Source organism: Pterocles gutturalis, unplaced genomic scaffold, assembly GCF_000699245.1.
Source record: "Pterocles gutturalis isolate BGI_N339 unplaced genomic scaffold, ASM69924v1 scaffold13687, whole genome shotgun sequence".
In the NCBI taxonomy this organism is placed as follows: domain Eukaryota; kingdom Metazoa; phylum Chordata; class Aves; order Pterocliformes; family Pteroclidae; genus Pterocles; species Pterocles gutturalis.
Window position 1 is genome coordinate 75,075 of NW_010110439.1, and position 22,307 is coordinate 97,381.

Genomic DNA, 22,307 nt, shown 5'->3' on the forward strand with positions numbered 1-22,307 from the left:
CTGGCTCTACATACAGTTGATTTTTCCCCTTCCTCTCAGAGTGTGTCTGACTCCATCTCCCACTCTGTATTCCTTATCTAATCTCAGTCTTTTGCTTTTCCTCTTCTTCCTTGACCCAATGTATCTGTACATCCAGTTCTAGGTCCTCCTCCCACCTTCTTGCATCTGTCTTTCCTTCACTGTATGAACCTAATATCAAATTTTTTGTTCTGCTAGTCTCATCTTGTCTTTCCCTCTCCACATGTGATCTCATCACCCCCAACCATAAGTCTGAAGCTCAGGAGAGTCAGAAGCTCTCCACAAAATCTCTTCTGTAATGCCTGAATGTGAGGCACGAGGCATCAGACAGTTCATCCTGTGACACCCATTCTACACTGCAGGAAAGCAAAAAGTAAGAGCAACCTCAAGGAGACTGTTTTTATAGCTTAGCTCTGGAAGAGTAACAGGTTAATTTATGCACACATACGATCTGTTTGCAGTTAGGACATGTAACAAGCTAAAGAACACTTAAAAGGACAAGTTTTCAGAAATCATAGCTGTCATAGCTGAAATGTCAGCTGTTAACATCCAAGAAGCCTCTACAGAGCCTGAAGGAAAAGGGCTTTTTTTGTTTCTGAAGGGTTGCAGTTAAATATGTGTTGATGTTCACAGATATTACAAAAGGCTTGTCCATGACCAGAAGACCATTGCCTGCCAAGTTTCAAATCCCTGATCCACGATCAAGTCCAACAACGGGGGATGTTAAGACATATTAAAGAAAAGGTTTCAGGAATGTTTTGACAGTAGGAAACAACATGTTTTTCTCTGCTGTGTGCTTGGAATATGCCAAGTTGTTTTGGCTGAATTTTCTCCAAAACATTCAGCACCTGGCATGGAAAGTTTCTGACCCAACTGTTGAATTTTGGTGAAATACCATTTGTATAAATTGAAGTATCAGGCAATCCTGACAATGGAAGTTACTAACTCCGTGAATATTGATTTCAAAGAGGGAAAAAGTTGCAAGGTAGTAAATTGACACAAAACTGAGCCAGCTGATGAGACTGAACAGGGAGCCTCGCAGAAGGCCTCTGTTTTGATAAATGACCAAAGTGAAGTTTTTGGTTAAGTACACTTGGGGATGATGGCATACAAACATGCGACAATAAATGACCAATGGTAAATTACACAAGTGCCATAAGAAATAAAATGCATGGCAAGGAGAAATTAAAACAGTTACAAAGCTACTGACATTGAAATATTTGTATGAAACTTTTAGCTAAAAGTTAAGAAAGGTAAAACTTGCGAGTATCAAATAATTTGAGAATCAAATAAGACCAGATTAGGACAAGTCTGTGCCTTCTACGTCACTCCCTGTTAATTTCAGAAACAGCATCTTTTCCTCTTCCTTGGTATCAGAACCAGAACACTTTCCTACCATTTCTTGCCAGTAATGGTGCAGAAAGCAGACATCAGGGCCCAGTCCCGCAATTTTTCCATGTGCACAAAGTGCAGTGGATTTAATGGGAGTTCCATGCATCTAGTACTAGAAACATCAGGCCCATGATATCTCATTTCCCCATGGGACGCTACATTTTACAACCTATTACACTTTTTGTTTGAATATCATTAGTCAAACCTTTAATCATTTTACCAGAATGTTAGAATCTGGCTTGCTGGCAGAAGTCTAACTTACTTTGTCTTTCAAAGGCAATTAAGTGTTAGTGGAAAAAATAAAGAACTTTTGAAATGATGGTCAATTTCATATTTGCAAAAGAGTGATCTTTCTTTCAGTGCTGTTTAGCTTTCTGATCGAAGGCATCCATTTTATGTAAAAACACATAAAAAGATAATAAAACAAAGTGAGTCCATTATGAGAAATTATTTGCTATCAATGCCTAAATTTCTTTTTTTAAAGTAAGGACCAAGATAACTAGGCATTTTATTTTCCCTTATGTCTCCTTTTTTTGTCATAATAAAATCTTTGGCTCTTGCTTTCCTTCCAACTCTTTAATTTGCCTCACTGCACAATAAAATTTACATCCTGCTCGCAACCTTACAAGTTCCCTCTTAAATACATGCCTGTCATGCATCGATATTTTACTTCTCAACACTAGCTCTGAAAGCTTCCAAATTACTATTTGGAAGATATCGTGTCTCCCTTCCCTCATACATTAGCACAAAGAAAGCATGGCTCTATTTCCAGATTTCGTTCACACGGAGAATGATTATATGGAGCTGCTTCCATAGTGCTGAACAAAATTGACCCAAAAAAAGACACTGGCACTACCATAACACCAAGAAAATAATAAAAATTTTTGATTTTAGTAGCATGTGTACTGTTTTGCTTATGTGAACTGTAATTTATTCATATAATCTAGCCTACTGCAAGATAAAATCAAAACTTGACATAACTGACATCTTCCCCCAGAACAGTCTTTCTTCATCTTTAATTCTAAAGAGCTCTCCAAGAGCCACTGAATTACGACAGAGAAAACAATGAACCACAGGTATGCTTCATAACCTGGTCAAGGCAATGGGAGCCACAAAAAACAAATACAACTTGGTAATACTATAAAAATATTCTCCAGTCTTTACTGCTTCACAAGTGCTTGCTCTGTGCTGACCAGAAGCTCTCAGTATTTCATATGACAAAGTGAATAAAAAGTGGCCCTCCATGAAAACTCTTTTTCAGCTTATTGCAAACATTCAAGACATTTGCTTAGTGTTTCAGGATGAAAAACTAGAAATCACTGAACTACCTTCTCCCATTCACAAACAAGGTCTCTAGTAAACACAAGGCAAAGGCTGACACTGATTGCCCATCTGGTACATAAAAAAAAAAAAGACTTCAACTGGTGCAAAATTATTTTGTGACTTTGAAAGACACTGCCACAAAAACATTCACTTTTTCATTTAGATTATCTTTGTTATACATATCTATTGAATTACAGACATTATAGGACTGCACAGTGTAGGACAGCCTAACACAAAACCTTGCAGATTAATACAAGTAATCGCACTGTAAGGTAACATACATTGCACTTCAAGTTACATCCACACTGAAGCACACAGCAAGCAGTGGCATTAAAAACCCCCGTGGAAATATTTATACATACTACAATAAGAATTAAGCATGAGTCAATAAGCAACAACCCTTTCAAAATCAGGGAACAAACAGAACCTTTGCAGGCTGAACTACAACAGTACTAAAATACCTGCAGCTGTCAAAGGCAGGTGCTTCATCGCATTAAAAAAAAAAAATACCTGCTTGTATTTCAACTTTGAGTATTGACTTTACTCTTGAGAGTACTAGATCATCACCCTTGCATCCTGTGGCTCTGCAGGAAGGTAATGAACCCCAAAGGCTCCATTCTCCATGTGACAAATGCAGACTGTGAGTTCAGTTGTGAATTCTGATACTCCTCCTCTCTTATATTTTCAATACTAGTGAGACCTACAGAGTTACCCACAGTAAGACACTAATTATTTTGGGAAAGAATGACAACATTTGAGCAAAACACATGAAAAAAGAGAAGAAAGTATTATTCCCTTTCACCTTGTGCTTTTTGTACCATACAAGTACTTAACTTGCCTCTGAAGTTCAACTGTCTTTAGACACTTAAAAAAAAAAAAAAAAAAAAAAGAGCAAAGTTAAGTTGAAAACCAGGCACTTTCAGTCACGGGCCACAATTTCCATAAAACCATCTATAAGATGTTTCCATGATTTAAAAACATTGCAGCAGCATCACATATATTGCAACATGAGGATACCCTCTAAAATAAGATGTGCATCTTGATGGTTATTCCTGACAGAATGAATTGAGTAGCTCTATAAAAAAATGCATATCTCAAATTCTTTCCTAGCTATACCCTAATGTGTGGTATCCCTCATGGAATTTCAACAGACTAATCTAGCACAGACTTTACAATAAGTAGCTTTGGAAAGCTGCAAACAAGTATATAGTGAAAAGGTCAATACTCTGCAGTATGTGTGGTAATATACAAGCAGAAAACATCATCAAGGATAAATTATCATAGGATCAATTTTCAACCTACTTTTTTCTGGTGAGACATGTGCCTTAGCTTGTCCCCTCACAAGCCTGCATGTTGAACCATCTCCTGCACAGACTCCACAGTTGTCTTCCTTGGCATTGCTCCCAAGTTGTCGATCACAGCCTACTGCCTGCCAACATCAACACCACAGTCAGAAGGAGGGCAAAGCTGTAGTAGACATGCTCAGGTTTCTAGAATTTTATTTATTATGTTGTCCTTTTGATTTTATGAGCTGGCCTCACTCTTTCAAAGCATATCTTGCTATTTAGCATTTTAAAATAACACTGTCATTTCCATCATTTTAGTGATGAACCACAACTGATACACTAGGCTCTTCAAGAACAGGAAATACATGAATCAATTCCCACTGCTTATGTGAATGAATACGACTGCGCATTATTCTTTCCAATAAAAGGGACAACTATGTTATTTACATTTTTTTTTCATCACCTGTTTAATTACATCTGAGAAAGGATTAATGCAATGAAATAACCCAAGTTAAATATTTAAAGGGCACTCTGCCTTCAGCTTCACAGACAAGCAGCTGTGGGGCAGTGCTCACAATCTAGAGTCTTGGCCATTCAGAATTTAACTGGCATTCATACAGACCTCCTACTTGCCATTCACATCAATGTCAATCACACATACATTTGCTAACCAGGTTTTTAAAAACTTGGGTGATTCAGTTCTAACTTTTTTTTGTTTCTGAATATGAGACTTATCTATAAAACTTTTCAATGATTATTATAAAAACACCCAATCTTAAACACTGTCAAAAATCCCAAAAGCAAAGATTTTGAAAAACTGTCAGTTGAAAACTCTCCAAAATATAAGGAAACCATTTTTCCAGGTTTTACTTTTTCTTCTTATCAGTCACCTACAAGAAGCAAGGTGATGAGAACAGGAAGACAAAGAATAGACAACATTGACTAAAAGGACCCTCTTGCTGAAAGGGAGATAAATATTTGCTATCCCCTATCTACCCTTCACTATCTCATAGATTACATTTGCAGGGAGTACCAAATGCTGAGCAATGTATTAAAAAGCTAATCTGCAGCTTCAAGTTTTCTCAAGTCAGCTTATCCACCTCTTATATCCACACACCCCTGAGAAGAGCAGCTAACTCATCATGGGCATATATATTTTTCAAAAATTCCAAGCTGACAAATGGATAGAAAGCACTCTGAAAATCCACAGTTAAAAGCAGTGCTAGAATTCTGAAATTGGCCAGCACACTCCTCTTCCTATATAAAGTGCTTGGAAGGGGCAGTCTCAGCTGCCAAGATCCACTGCATCTGCGCTTTGCCAAAACTGACACACGATCCCCTCGGAGAGGTGAGGATCGAGTACACACGTAAGCGGCAGGGTCGGGACTTCCAGTCTCTTCAGTTAACACACACACCGCACAAATCACGCACATCCGCTGCCAAACATGGAGAAATGGGATCTTGGAGTTTCATGTGTCTGTAGAAAAGACAGCAAAGCAGCCCCATCTGCCACTCCTGCCCCTTTCCCTTATTTTCCCAATTAATTCCCTATGTCATGCATCCTGTTAAGAGGAGGGCACCATGAAGGACAGTTTGTGGTACTTCAGTTTAGACACATGGTGCACCAAACACCATCTCCTTCCTAACGGGTTCAGATATACCACAGAAATGCACATTCATCCTATGTAGCCCAGCAAATAATTCATTTTAAAAAGAAATAAGCAGCTTAACTGAAATGATTTAATGTTAATGTTTAGTGATAATAAAAAAACCTATCATCTGTAGAAACGAAACAAATTAACGTACGTGTGTGAAATCAGACCGTCACAGAACAGATGCTCATTTACTACATAGAAGCCATGCAGGAACACTATACTACAATCAAGGACTCGATTAAAGACTAAAATGCTTTAACTTGAAGATGTTTTTTAACGTTAACTCTGGGATCATCACTGACAGCCAGAAAATAACAGAAAAAGATGGTAAACAAATGAAACAAGCTTATCTTCCCATTTTATCACCAATTAGCATTGAGAAATGAATGCAAACACCACTATTTCAGCAACAGAAACTGACTGGGCCACTGTGTGAATCAGAAAGCAGATAAAATTTCATGGGATATAACAACAGTGCTCACACTGGCCTGAGAGTTGACAACTCTCAACTCCCAGCTCCACAACAGACTTTCTTTTCCAAGAAACTTTCTTTTTCACCTTTGAAAACTCCCCATGCTTTTCAATTCCAACCTGTGAAAGGTGTATAAGTGCAATTTTGCACCTCACAGGGACATTGCAAGAATAAATCTAAAGATTCTGAAATATTCAGATGCTGCAATGATGGGGACCATACCAGTAGTTGAGAGAGTCTATATTTCTCTTGGTTAGGCTTTTAAAGTATTTATTGCTCTCCACTGCTTCTCCTGCTCTTATTCACATAAAGACTATACTAGCACAAGGAGGTAAATTGTTAGAACTACTGCAAGCATAATCTCTCCCAGATCTCACAAACATATTTCCATTTTATTGTGTAATTTCATTTTCTAAATATTAAGAATCTGTTTATTCACTCATAAATTAATTCTCAGAGGAAAAATTAAGCTGTACATTGTGATATTCTGCATGAGAAATTGCTGTTTTCATTAGTTTAAGCTGTCGTATATTTGTAGGCTAGAGATCCTGCAAGCCTGTGATGGGAGGAGGGTATTGAGCAAGCAGAGCACTTGCAAGAACAGCCCATTAGAGCCCAACATGATGATAACAAAGACACATACTGAGCTATTACACAGTCACTGTGAAAACAAACTCTCATTGCATATAACAAAAATTACACAACTGTGCAAACACAAGGCAGTATTGTGTTCAACATGGAATGTCAGAAAAAAGATAATCAGCACAGCAGCACACTTTAGAGGACTGTTTCATATAGTATTATTGCTTATTTTTTAATAATACACAAATGTCACAGAAATAAAACAGGAGTGCTAGCTGCAAGGGATTCGGATGTGGGGAAAACTTTACGGCACCCCTGCCAGAAAGGTGGTATGCTCAGCTAGATGCATTCCCCCTCTGCCGACTTCCTTCCGAGATTGTGTTCTATATCAAACGTTACGAATGAGTATCAAGCAATGATATCCTGGAACACATATTTAGAAAATAACTCAAATTAGTATTACATTTTAGGCCTGAAATGAACACAGAATTTCATATTTTGTTCAGTTGCTAAAAGTTGTTAAAAATTCTGCATATTTTAATGAGACAAACAACAAATTTAGAGCTAATTCAACAAGAGTTGATATCCTGGGATCTTAATGAGTCAACACTAGGGTGGGGTGTGCTTCAAACCTGAGGGTCTGGAGTTGGCCTTTTTTTGTCTGTTTGCAAAACCTGCTTAGGAAGCAGTATTCTTAGACAAGCGGGACAGCGAGGGATCTCAGCAAAACAACAGGAAGCTGCAAGGTACAGCTTTGGAAATCAAGCCTTGAACACATATGGCATTTTGACACCAAACATTATGATTTTAAGGTATTCATATTTTAGCCAATAGCTATTAGAAAAACACTGTGTTTGATGAAACAGTTTCAAGAGAGCACGTGTGTTTACAAGTAATGCTGCAACAAGGACAAGAACATGATATACGGCAACAGCCTTCTTCAGCTCACGCACCATCTCAGCAAGCCAGCGAGGTCTGATGATGTTCACAATTAAGGCGTTCGTTAGGGTTAATTTACCCCACATTGCTCCCTGTTTACAGAGCAAAGGGATCAGCTATAAATATTTCAGGCAGATTGGGAAAACATCTGCATGCTTTTAGGGCATAGTCAGAAATAGTTATATTAGGTGATTTTAACACAGGCTGCACAAATGGAACAAGTGATAATCCAAACTGTGCAATAGAAGGATTGGGACCCTGTCAAGTTAAGAAATCTGCAATCATAAATACCATCATCCAAAAAAATGATACAAGTATTGTAATGACTATGTTGTAAGAGAGCTTCTCAGACAGCTAGGAGAATACTGACAAATACGTAACAAAATGAAGAGTAAGTGGAAATCTAATATAAAAAGAGTATTTACAAGATGGGTACTTTGTGCATGTAATAAATAGCCATGGTGGGGTATCTGTGAATTTGGATATGGTGGGATTCTTTTCAGAAACAGGTGTCTGATTCATTCCTATTTTAGAACAGAACCTGAATATGTTATTTGGCTGTGTTCTTCCAAAGAAAAAATTAGAAATATGAAAAAGAATAATGCTGCTTTGTCACAAACAGCTATGAGAGAAAGCATCTGATTAAGCAGCGAACAGAAAGGCTCATCTTCAACAAACTTCTAAACTGAATGCTAGTATGCCAGTGCTATTGCGAAAGACAATACTGAAGGGTGTTAAATATTTTGTAGCATGCTTAGAATAGTTCATGTAAGTTCAGAAAGGCAAAGGAAGAGCAAAAGGTCAGGGTACAAAATATCGTAACACAGATGAAAGAGAAAAACGAAATTGCTGCTGATATGTTAGAGGTGACTATGGAATGTTACAAATATTTTTGCAAATACAAATCCAAAAATCACTCAGAAGCTCCCACAGCTGTTTCTTTAGCTCTTATTCACTTAGTAGGGCTTCAGCTGAGGCATTAGACTTTAAAAAGTTAATACAGCATGTTAATTTCAATTTGAAGGTCAAAATATAATCTGTTAGATTCAAGGATCTTCCTTTCTTAAGGAGATGTTTATAATTAAATATGATGAGAAAATGGACAGGACTGCAAGGTGACAGGTTTTTGACCAAGATTCTAATCCGACAAAAAAAGCATTATAGTGAAAATCCGTCAAATCTCAAACCCCCTTCAGAGTCTTCTCTTAATAAACATAAATACAAACATGGAATAGAATTGCCAATTCCTAGCCTAATGCAGGATCAGGTTTTGAAATTTCAGCTTTTGCTTGTTAGACCATAGCTTTAGACCTCCTTAACTTTGTTAATCCCTCAGCTGACCACTCACCTCCAGCTGCAGGCACTCTCTTGCAAAATAGGCACAGCACCATTTTTGGTAGAACACATGCCACAGAGGTGAGTTGTCAATTATAGAAACATTAAATGTCAATTATAAAAAAAAAACAATTCCAGGATGCTAATGACTCAAGATGACATACTTCTAATAAAAACCTGAAGATATACCTATGCTCTTCAAAGGAAGAATGCTTAAGTGAAACATGAGTAAAACCAGAGGCCTGTGCATAACAAGCAACATTTAAGTGTTAAGTGCCATTATTACTATCGAAAGCATGAAATTATATACAGCAATATATATAATTATATACAATATTTCTCTTTAGAAAGGGGGTTGCCCTCCTTCCTGTATCTCTGGTTCCTGAGGGCCATAGAACAGCCAGAAAAAACATACTGAGTTCTCCTAACAGGAGTGTCCACAGAAGAACAAATCACAGCTGTTTTTATTTGTGACAGATACATAAATTCTATGAAACATTAAGACTGGAGTTGCACTAGTGACATTCTTTCTCTATCTACTGCATCTTAGACTCAGCTCCTTAGCAGGCAGACCATTTAAATATTCAGCAATGTATATGTTAAACCTTATCTCATTTTGTATTCTGACTAATAAATTTTTGATTAACATAGACTCTCATTTATCAGCGATTCCATCAAAATGATGTTATGTTTTTCAGTGTTCTATGTTTACTCGAGGGGCTGGCAGCTCAGTGGCAGGGAGTGATGTCCTTTATGAATGCAGTTTTGTTTAATAAAAAAAAAAAAATCAATTCAACAACATCTCAATATTACACAATTACCATCCTTCTAGAGCTGCAAGGCAAACCCTGCAATGCTTGGGGAAAGGCAGATGAAGGCTTCTCTGAGAACATTCACACCCGTGTGCTTTCACCGGCCTGGCTATTTCAAAGGCTGCACAACCATGTGTACTCACAGAACAGACTGCTGGTGGGATTTTAACACAAGCATACACATGGCATCTAGGGAAATTCAGCCAAAGCAGAAAATCCAGCAAATAATTTAAGAGGAAGTGCCCACTGTGCTTAAAATGTAAAAGAAATGCTACAGTTCTGCTGAGCAAGGAACTGCACTGCCGAATGCACACGTGGAGATGATAATTATACTTCTTCACAAGAATGTGATAGAGTTATTACATGAGAGCTTTTTTCCTCAGGGGCAGAACAGTCTGTAATTATCCCAGTACATGTTGCCCAGTAGCTTTTCTTTTTAAATTGGCTAGCAACACATCTGGCATAGCAATATCTCAGTAAGTGAATCCTGGATTGGTCGGACCACTGATCTGCTAAAGGGTGGCAAAGACTTTGTGGACTGGGTACAACTGGGTTTTCACTGCCTATGAAATTTGTCAAGATGTGAAAAATATAGAATGATAGTACACTATTACACCAAACAGGTCCAGTGAAGTGATGTGACTGCCCTGCCACCAGGATAGTAGCACTTGGGTTGCTATAACCAAACTATTTGTTTCAGCCTTACAAGAAATCAAAATTAAGATAAAAATGGAACAAAAACATCTACATATTTTTAAAGGTTATCAGCATTTCATAAAATACAAGATAACCCCAGAATTATTTCTGGCAAAAATATCTTCTCCAAGTCTTGTGACTTGACTAAGAAAGGACACATGTTTTATTTTAACATTTACCAATAAAAGAATAAAATAGCGAGAAATCTTTACATGCTCAAAAAGATAAATCTCTATTGCAGTTTATTCAAATCACCCTGAACAGGAAAAAAATAAAATCCTCAGGGTCTGGGCTAGAGAAAAAGGATTTCTATTTCTGCAAACACAGACTCACCATAAAATCCAAAACTTGGAGAATTTAAGGCTGTATTTTACTGCACAGTCATATGTGCTGTCACAGTACACAGATCTTATTGCATCCATGTCAGCTATTTGCTGCGTTTTCTCCTGCTCTACTTGTCTTAGTGCAGAATCACAGTACAAGTAGATGTTAGGAATGTCTGCATCCATGCAACAAATAATTTTAAATACTACTATGGGAATTTATGGTAATAAAAATGTAAGTATAAAACCTGTCATGTGAAAATCCTGCTCTTAGTCAATATTTTCCATGTATCGTTGCCCTGTTGTAAACCCCTGCTGTCATTCAAAGCCCATCTATTCACTTACTTTGCAATCTCTGCTCACATTCTTTGCTTTGTGGTAACTTCAGCTTGCACTTTATTTCAACACAGATAAAATATGCCCCTGGAGAAAATATAAAGAAAAAAAACTGCCACTGTCTCTTTCCCATGCTGATCATCTGCAAGTAATTGCTTCTGACAAGCAGAGGGAGAGATACCAGAATATTCCTCCAAAGAAGAAAGTCACTTCCTTTTTTCTTTCTTTACTTTTTAAAGTAGCACGGAATATTAGCTTTCAAGCACCACTTTCAAACTCTGGTTTATCCTCAGTGAAGATTTAACTTGGTCTCAGACATTATTTTGTCCACACCAGGTCCTGTCTCATGACTCTTCAGTCCTAAGCTCAGCCTAGCAAGGGCCTGCTTGGGGCACAAGTTCTCACATCTCTGCAGTTGAGCCGTGCAAGTCAGGAGCAGCCCAGACGAGCTGACAGGGGCTTCAGCGTATGCTAATAAACAAAATGCAGCCCCTTCGGGGACCCTGAGTACGTACTGGGATTAACAGTGAATGTCCCCACCCAGCAGCTCACAGCAAGTGAAGCAGCAATCCCAGTTGCCAAACTGAACAGGTATTAGTGGTGGTGAGAGTAACAAGATTTCTTCTGTGTGAGGATTTTCAGTTGTTCATAGATGAGAAAGCAGGGAGTAAAAGCAAAGTGTCCCAAAATGCAAACCTCAGAACAGGGACATAAAATTAGTTAGAATGACAGGCAAAAGGAGACACACCATGATGTTCGAATTCCCCAGCCAACCATACAGAAGAAAAGAATGTAAAGCAACAAAAAACCAGAAGATAAAAATACAGTGCATAAAATTCATTGCATATTAAGGGCTCCTAAAAAGACTTTCCACATATTTCTGCAAACATTTTATATCTGAAGGCAAGAGGCTAAACAGTGTTCTGCAATCCGGTAAATCTACTTCCATCAAATAAAGCAAAGTGTTTCCAAAACATTTAACTCTTACTACAGGATCTGTCACATGCTAGAGCAGCTAAGAGATTATAGGACCACCCAGTTGGGAAGCAAGTATCCTTTCCCACAGTCTCCATTTTAAAGACTACACACACACACACTCGGAGGATAGGACACAAACTCCCACTAGGTTTCTTGTTTGTGAGAATGCTTTCAAAAAATAAATTAATATATGGAATCAGATTGCTGCTTTTCTGGCTGGGTGCAGCCAAGTCTGCCTTTATAAGAAGCTGAAGTTAGCACTGGGGGATGTGAAGGTTACTAAGGCTCTAGTTCAAGAAAACACACAAACTGTGAGTTTTTCTACTGTCACAGCTCACATGCTTTAGGACCTTGCTAGGCTGGGAAGTAAAATCACATTTGTACAACACTCACTGAAACAAAACACAACTTGGCAGACAGAATCACTTAGGAAAAAAGAAATATAGATAAGAAACTGGAGATCAGAAAGAATCCACCACTTATCTGGCAAGAAAGGATAAACTTAGACAGTAAGAAATCCCCGTGGGGCGTGTTTCTCCATAAGAAACAGTAGGAGGGAGAATAAGACAAGATCTGAAAAAGAGCCATCAGTTTCCAGCAGCAGTGGGCAGCTGCAGAATAAAAACAAGTGATTCCAAAAGTCCTTCTCAGTGTCTGAGAGTATCCCGTTATTATCCACAGTGAAAGCACAACTGTGAGCTGACAACAATGTCACCACAGGAGAACCACTATACCGAGGTAAGACTGTGACATTAGAAGTGGTGCAAGTGCAGCCCTTGGTGGGCAGCTACGTGATCTGCTGACTTGGGTAGTGCCAAGAGCCTCTGCTGAGCAAGGAAACCAACCCCCCGAGGCTGTGTAGGGTGATGCTAGCAGGTTACATAGGATGTAGTAACTCATCCTCAGCACCACCCCATCCTTCCGTGGGACTTCTGGAAACCCACCATTTCCCAGCTGAGCTGCAGCTGGAGCTCCCCGCTCTCTTGGGTTTTATGACATATGTCACACGTACGCATAGTCATACAAAGATTTGGATAGGTAGCGCTGAGACCCAGGAAGGTTTCTTGGGTCTACATGAGGAACTCCCACAGTCTCTCTGGATACTGTTCAGCCTACCAGCTCTGATGCCTGCAGCAGTGATATGTAGACGGAGTACAGGACTCTACCCAGGGATTCCTCCGTGCTCCAAAACATACTTTACTCTGTGCACTGGTTAACTAATGGTACCCAGGAAAAAATGCCAGGTTCAGTATAAAGGCTGACTTAACACAGAGTTACTTCCAAATCAGTTCTTCCCATGAATGTTACTTGAGGTTTGAAGGCTAAGAAGGAGAAAAAGGCAATGCAGACTGTTTTTCCCCTTATTTTTAAATATTTTTTTAAAATATTATAAATGTTAATTTCAAGGAAAAAATAGGGGGTTTTTACTGTTAATCCAAGCATTAACTACTCTGACTAACGTGTGAGAAACAGAGTCTTATATCTGCAGTAACGCTTAAGGGAAAGGAAACATTCCTTTCTGAGCAACCAAACACCAAAGCTCCTGTGCATCTTGGGCAGTCCTTTAATGTATTTACAGGCAAAAAGATGTATCTACAGGAATCCAAAGGGAAAGTACACAAAACACTTTGAGAAAGAAACTCAGAAGAAAAGGAATCAAGATTTAGAAGAAATGAATAATCTGCTATAATTTTAAGTTTTAAGCATGGGCAAAGCTTACAAAAAAGTGCAATAGTCTTCCAAAAGCTTACAGAAACTGTTTTCAATGAAAACTCCAACAGATGTTTACATGAAGTGTAAGAGTGCTTTGGTGGTGAGTGAGAGAGATACCTACTTGCCATATCACGACACATGACAAAAAAGAACTAGCATAGCAAAAGTTGATGGCACTCCACTTGACATATGGGATGTGTTCTGATGTCAGATAAATTTATGCCATATGCTACAAAGCGTAGTGTGGTGTCTGCCTTTTTTGGAACACAAACAACTTGCTGACACTAAATGGAAAGTTCACCACAGGATTTACATCAGCTTTGACCTAATTGTGACAGCCTAGGACAGAACTACTCAGGCTGCTCCTTAGGACTCCAGATTTTTTGGGTGATGCGTGTATTTATTGTCCAAACACTTTACTCCCCCTTAGGAAAAATATCACTGTAACCATTTCAGGTACTGACACAAGTAACACCCCATTCTGCATGCTGGTAGGAAAAAACAGGTCTGCATGAATTAAAAACAAAAACAAGGCGAGGCAGGGCCCCAAAGCAGGCAGAGTAACTGGGTAAATGTTGCCCACACATGTGTCTGACATGCAGATGTTTTTAAATGTCTCCACCCACATCCAGATGGGCACAGCAGGGATACATTATATGAAAAAATGTGTCGGGAGTTGTGTAGAGACTAGAAAAAAATATCAGGAGTTAAGTGTGAAAATCCTCCTGGCAGTGAAGTTTTGACCTGTCCCCATTTAACACAGCAGCCCCAGATATTTGCTTTGGTAACAGAAGCACGGCAGTAGCAGACTAAAACATGATCAAATGGTTTGTCTGAGTTAAGCCTCAAGCAACCCCAAAATACCTTATTAACTTTCCCAATAAACTTTTCCTTGCTCCATTGCCTTTAGATTTTACTTCCCCTGAAGCTTCAAACGTCTTATCCAGAGAGCAGTTTTGTCATCTCACAGTTGTCTTTGACAGAGTGTTTTTTAGTTTGATTCCACTTGTTAAGGGAAGTGCAAAGAATCAGAACTGAAGCTGGACAACAAGAACTCATAGTCCTTGTAAATTCATCTGCTGCCAAGGAGAGAGCCTGAATAAGAATCCAAGAGGCAGGATCAGTGATGCAGCCCTACCTTATGGAGAATAAGAAAACAGATGAAAGTGAAATCATGTTGGGGGTGGGCAGGAGCTGAGATCTTCTAAAACCTGCCAACTTTGAGACAATAAATGAGCAAAACCAGCACCAGTTGGAAAGGGACTGAGGCAAAGCAGTCTCCTTATACTAACTTTTTGGTGCTCCCAGGCATAAAAGCGAAGATATCCACATCAGCAGTATGACATGTTTATTTAGATGAGTTCACTGTACAAACACTTGCCAAGTTATTTGCGGGCTGTGCCAAGTATATGTCAGAGCCCAACAGACTGATCTTACAGCAACAATTGCAGAGAATCACAATTTTGCTGTCTCTCTCTTAACAGCAGTTGACTAAATAACCATATTTTTCCAGGAAAGATTAGGTGTCAATTTGGGTTTTTTTCCTGCTTGAACAGAAGCAGCAGCAAAGCTCAGGGTCTGTTTCTGAGGGAGTCCCCCACCTCCCGCAGTCCCTTTACAAGTAACCAACCTTTCCCCAGAAGAGTCCGCAAAGAGCAAAAGGTTATTCAAATGACCTTTCATTTCAATTCATTGAATTCACATTGAAATTCTTACATTAATAAAATTATCCAACACTAAATTATCAAATACAAACTTTAAAAATGAAAAGTGTTCCATTTGTGCAAAAATACCTCAGCAACAGCCGGTGACTTAAAGGAAATAAAGTGAAAGCACCTAACAGCTTATGAGGGTAAGGTATAAATTAAATAAATTGTCACAGCACAGGACACATCCTAAGCATGGATTATTTTTTTTTTCCCCCGAAGATGTTCTCTCACACTGAGAAATACTTTTGTGGAATTAGAAAAAATAATGAAAAAAAAAGAAAACATGGAAAAGATGGAGAAAATAAATTTATTCTCCTCAACAGTGTAGAAGAGTTCCAATGCCCGCTTCTGGAATTAATAATTTCTTCTGACACTACTTCATTTATTCTAAACATGGATTATTTAAATGTCCAAGTATATAACATCAGATATACGTATGAATACTACAAAATACTAACAAGATACACTGAAGGCAGCCCTTTCACATATACCTTTCGACTGTTACTCATGAAACTGGATCCACTCTAGACAAAGCAAATTTTATGCTACGCATGAAAGCTGGTAGATGTTCGAAATAACTGTGGGAGACACTGGAAACCCCACAGCACTCTGAGCAAGAGTCTCAACAAGCCTCTGAAAAACCCAGAGCTCTGTAAGTTTCAGCATGATGCTTCTGTGCTGCAATGGACACAAACAATGGCTGCTGTAGACATACCACCTAGAAAAGACTTTGATATCCTCCAGATGAAAGCTTCTATTAGAAGAGGAGACATCACTAAGAATATTGCAAAAGAAATTTATTTTTTGGCAAGGGCTTCCAGAGTTTATAGAGGTATATCCTATTTGAGATGTGCAGGATAATGAACACTGTAGGATACCACTGTGAAGTACTATTGACAAATGCAGTCTTTTTGATGGGAAAACTGTAAGGAATTCTTCTTCTATTTCAGCGGCAGCAGATGCATTGTGTGTTGGCATGACTGGTATTGGAAGTGCAGTATACATAGAAGTCACATAAAACCCACAGCCAGATCCAGATCATATATTAATGTCACTGTAATCCATGCACCAGTCTTCTGCCAAATGTGTCAAATTTTCCCCTGTAATGGACCTATTTTCCTCACAGGCCCATATCCTGCATTTTTGAGTCGCACACATTTTAGGCATTTAACAGAGCAACAATGACTTGCAGAGAAAGAAAGCTAATTGCAATAACATATCTGTTCCATATAAAATTGTTCTGTTCATAAAACTTAAGGTTACAATATTTCTTTGCTAATGAGACAGGGGCAAAGCTGGCAAGCCTCAAATATTACAAATCTCCTTTTTTCTACCAACAGCGTAAAGTTAATAGCATAACTCTAATAAGAAATATATATATATATAAGAAATGTAATTCCCAGTAAAAAATATTAACAATCAATTCACTCAATTACAACACACGCATTCACCCTGTATACTAATTTTTATCACTCTGAGTGACTGGTGCTCAGAACAACTGGTTCCAAGTTAGTAAGTCTGAAATTGGTTCAAAAAGTCATTATGTTAAGCCATTAATATCACCTGCAAGGACCTCTTATAACCAGGCGTGCAGAGCACACTGTACATGGACCTTGTCTGTGCAAGGACGAGTCCCATGCCTGCTTCTGACTGCCCAAAGCCTTTCAGCTGAGGCAGAAAAGGTGGTGATACAGAGACTAAGAAGATGAAGAGAAAAGCCTGGGTAGGACTGGGTAGAACTAGGCAGGATGCCAAGCTGAATGAACTTCAGTTTGCTAGAACTAAAACTGGGATAGATGAAAAATGATGATACTCAAGACAAGAGTACCATAGAACAATGACATTGCCCTCCTTCATGCATTTCCATTCCCCAGTTATTAAGGCAGCACAAAGTGCAGGGATCTCATGCTGGTTTGCACAGAAAAAGAGCTTGTCTCTGCCTCAAGGTTATCAGGTGGCTAGGTTGCCTGATCCAGGTCAGGTCAGCCCATAAAGATGTAACAACTCCTGACAAGGTACTAAGCCTGGAGAGGAAAACAAGGCAATGAAGAAGCTTCGTCTGGTTCTATGTGAAGCATTAGCCATCTGCCGACCAATTCTGTTCTGATACTCTGAGCTTCTGACCCAATTTTCAGGTTCACATGAATATCTAGCTTAAGTGGCTGGATCCTAAAAGCCTGAGAATTCCCCTTCCACCAAGGGACTTCCTAGATGCAGGCATGTTAGCCAAGGTTTGGTAGCTGTGAGAGTCTTGTTTGTTATTTTTCATGTTTTTATCAGAGGCAGGTCCTCCACTAGAGAACTCAAATCTATAAATTAAGAATGCATCATAGGAATCTCAAGAATTTAAAATTCAGCACTTACTTTGTTGAGGGGTAAGGAATTTACCTCATTGAAAAAGTTTTACTACTGTAGGCATATTCATTGCACGGACTAGGAACTTCTTAACGGAATAAAGAGGTGCGAGTAACACATACAACAGACACACACACCCACACCTGCCATTCTGGGCTGGATCCCATGAGATACTGGACCCTGAGAAGGAATAAAATGAAACCGAAGGCTATGTAATTTCATGACACCCTGACAAACATATGAGAGGTTAGAAAGCTATAATTAGTTTCACTAATTTTTTACATGTATAAATAGAAGAGTGAGTGAATCTTATTTACATTTTATTTATATATAAAAATATGAATGTTTAAGGTAGTCAGGAACTTCTGTGTGCAAGAGAAAGGTAAGTTATCTACAATCCATTTGGCAGTACTTGCAGATACGTCTAAAGTAAACGGATACGTGAAGATGAAAAATAACCAAAAAGTGCTCACTTAATGTGCAAAGCCTCTCACAAAGGTCACATTTAGATTTACTCTATGAACATACCTGGCATATTCCACTGATGCACATATCCAGGGATTCAGTATTGCAGCGAGTACCATCTAGTACTTTTGGGGCAAGCTCCACAACCAAGTTCTTTCCCAGAGCTTGACACTTCAGGGCACATGGTGCAGTAGGATCATTGTACACAGGGATCCACTCGTAAAAATGTCCCTGGTATTTGACATCATTGTAGGCTGAACACTGTTGTGCTCTAAAATCACCAACATCTGAAGGGCAGTCCTAAAAACAAACCAAAGCAAATATTTTTTTAAGAAGGGAATACTTTGCATTTGCAATAAAGCTATCTGATGAATTACACAGAATCTATTCAGGGAGGCTTGGTTCAAGAACTGATCTGCTATGACAAATACGCCCTATTGCAAAGTTTTACTGTGTGTATTAAAACAATTTATGTTGCTTAATCCATTGCTTGCAGTGCAAGTAACAGAATATTATACATTTTCCAGTAATAACAACATAACTGATATGAGAGATAATTAAAAATGTTACTTTTTATGACATTATGTAGTACATTTAAAGCCTGGCTCTGTAATAAGAACTAGCTTCTAAAGGAATCTATATATTTTAAGTGACTACAGTGAAATGTCTAACATTTAATATTTCTCTTTTAAATGGCTTTTCCCACTTAAAGATTTCTGAGTGCTCTGCACTCATTCATCAATTGACACAGAGTAACAAAAGAGGTATTATTGCTACTTATACATAAAGAAATAAAAAATTGTCTAATTTATTGTTCAGTACTGCTCAGAAATGGGACAAGAGCGTTAGGAGGAGACATCAGAACTTTCAGTACTTAGTCCTTTAGTCTAATTACAAAACAAACACCTTCGCCTCATGGAAGTGGTAAAGCTTACTTCATTGAAGTAAAATATACTATATAGCTATTGACTATATAGTTCCAGCTCCAATGAGACAGTTCCATACCTCCTCCCATACAGAGCCTCACCATATACAGCTGAAAGACCAAATACGAGAACTGTTTGAAATAAAATATTCTAAAATATTTTTTCTACATAAAGCATTACACCCAAACAATTACGTTAATATTAAACTACAGTGACAGGAATGGAGATGAATACTGATTTATTAGAAAATAACGTTGGTAAAGTAGTGACAAAGGGGTTACAGTGTGTCAAACAATTTCTCACTAAAGACTTCATTTGAAAGTATGTCCAGTGTCAAACAGTCCATATGCCAGACTGAAAGGATATTCTTCCAAAAATTCCAACTGCACATATAAGCCAGATGTGAGGCTGATTTTAACAAAGTTTTGTTTTCATTGGATATAAGACTGAAATATTGTGATGGGTCAGCTGAACTCATGGAACTTATTACTAAGTATTAGTTAACAATACTAATCCTGAACGCAGCTTCAGCCTTATCAGTGGGCTGAGAAAAAAGCTAACAAAATAGTAAGTGTGCTACACAGTACTGCAGTTTAAAACATATAGGAGAAAGGTCCCAATTCCAGTCCAGGGCCCTCAACAATGTCCTGACACCATTTTGCTCATCTGGATGAGATGGCACTGCATTAGCTTAACACTTTGTCAAAGCCTTGGATTTTTTTCATGGTAGGAAACAGTAAACTAGAAAGGTCTCCGGTTTCTTTGTAGTCTGAATAAAATACTTTCTAAAATCAGCATTCTCTCTACTGGTCAGCACATGGGGTTTTTGCAACTGAGCACTGAGCAATTCACTGAGTTTTCACAGCAATGCTTTTCAAACTGTCCCGTGCTACATCTTACAGCAAGAATAACTCAGAATGATGTCAATGCATTTTGTATTATTTTTTAATCTAGAGTAATTCTAGTTGGAGACTTTTTTTAATCTATAAAATGATGGAATAAGACAAAGAGAAATTACAGTTACTGTAATTTTTTGAGAGTTTTACCTCTGCAAAATCCCACAAGTGAGAGCTTCTAAAAGCATCAAGTACTGTTAGAAACCACCCTGTTTACTGCAGTGTCCCTGTCAAGAAATTCACAAAATTTGCACTGGTGTAAATGAGAGCAGAATTTGTCTCTGACTTATCTGTCACCTCTCATTTTCCACAATAGCAAGTCTAAAAAGCAGAAAGGACTTCAGAGTTCATATGGATACCATATGGTTCCCTTCCACCATTGCAAATAGAGGAGTAGCTAAAGATAAAAATAATAAGTGGAAGTTAGATTCAGGTGAAGTTAGGTTCAGGTGAAGCTAGAAGCAATATTTTGGAGTAGCGTTATTCAGCCATGCACAGCCACATTTTCATCACAAAGCATAAAAGAGCTATCTGTAAAACAGGCAGAGCAGTGGCCTTAGGCTGAGTTTTGACAGGCTGTTGTTACAATTCATTATCACTTGGTGTTGATGCAATGCCAAGACACAAACACCACAATGTCAGGATGTCAATCCATGTTTACTGTGTGTTTCTCATTGATTCGACACAATGCAGCTCCTTCCTTCCACTCCCTTCCTGGCTGCTTGAGAGCAAGTGAATTCTCATCTGCCTGTTCTGTTTTGACGTCTTCAAAGAACACAAAGCAATCCTGGCAGCTCGATTTGTATGCCAGCTCCACCTGCTTTATGTTTGAGCTGTGTTCAAAAGCAGGAGCATAAAAAGAGCATCACAAAGGGATAGCAAAGGGCTGAAATTATTATCATTTGCATTATATCAGCATTTGGATTGCAACCAAGTTCAGATCCCTGTTTTCCTGGGAACAATACATATTTGTGTTAAAAAAGGAGTTTATAATCGAAAGAGAAAGACAACTAAGCACAGAAAGAAACGTAATCAAGAAAAGAGGACTTGTAAAATTCAGGTTAATTCTACTAGAGTGGGTCAGAAAAGTGAGAGGAAGTTTAAAAAATAGAAAGGAAAGGCAGGGTGAGGGGGTGGTGCACAATGTGGGAGAAGTAGGCAAGGGTGAAGCATGTTTGGTAAGTGGGCGAGGCGGCACTGTCAGACAATGACACATGGGCCCCCATCCTCATCCTGTTTGTATGTCTTTTTGGTTTTAACCTGTTTCAGATATCAATTCATTCTGTCATTTCCTCTTCCCTCTCAATATTTCACATTTTTTTCTTGTTTTTCTACTAATTTCAGGATTTTTCAGGTTTCCTAATTTCAGCAATAGCTTTTTCCTTACACTCCATCCACTGAACCATAGCCAGGCCCTTCATAGGTTCATGCTCTACGTAAGGAGCTAAAGACTTATCTACGAGGTCACATACATGGAAATGTTGGCAAAATAACAGATCCAGATCTTGTAATGGAATAAAGTGTATTTATTACATGACTTATGAATATATTATTAGACAGACAGATCTGAAAAAGACGTGACTACTATGCAGGTTAAAAATACACACACATATTCCCATTCTTTTTGTGACAGATTATTAAAAACTACTGAATTCAAGGGCTGGCTTCTTATGAAATGGAGCATTTTCATTTTGGCAGCGAGCACTCAGCCTCTGAAAACAAAGCTAACCTGGGAAATCTGTATCTTTGTAGGCAATGTTCATGTACAAAGTATGAAGGTTGCATCAGACCCTGTGACTGCTGCCAACAATTACTCTGCTGAAAAAAGCACAACCAAGAAAGCAAGAAAATTCCCAGTAAAAATGATGACACCAAAGAAAGTCTAGCCTTTTGTCTAGTTTTATTCTTTGAATCGCATTTTGTTGAAACCTAGCCAAAACCGATGAAGTCATTGTTTTGTTTTCTTTTTGAAATTAGCTTCAGGTTCTGTGCTTTTCCTACACAATTTTCAGGCTGCTTCTTAGTAAAGTCAAGATACCCGAGCTAGAAACCTAGCCACAAGAGCCATACGGTGCATCAGCATTACAAATATAAAA

General features: G+C 38.4%; 1 protein-coding gene across 1 annotated transcript in view; it reads right to left on the reverse strand.

Moving 5' to 3' along the window:
* Positions 1 to 22,307, reverse strand: part of ADAMTSL3 (ADAMTS-like 3) — a gene marked incomplete at its 5' end in the record, with an annotated part of 100,098 nt that overhangs the window by 71,996 nt on the left and 5,795 nt on the right. Inside the window, 2 exons of the mRNA XM_010073380.1 lie at positions 4,036 to 4,162; positions 18,453 to 18,689. Coding sequence (XP_010071682.1) covers positions 4,036 to 4,162; positions 18,453 to 18,689 — 364 coding nt within the window. The remainder of the gene's footprint in view (positions 1 to 4,035; positions 4,163 to 18,452; positions 18,690 to 22,307) is intronic.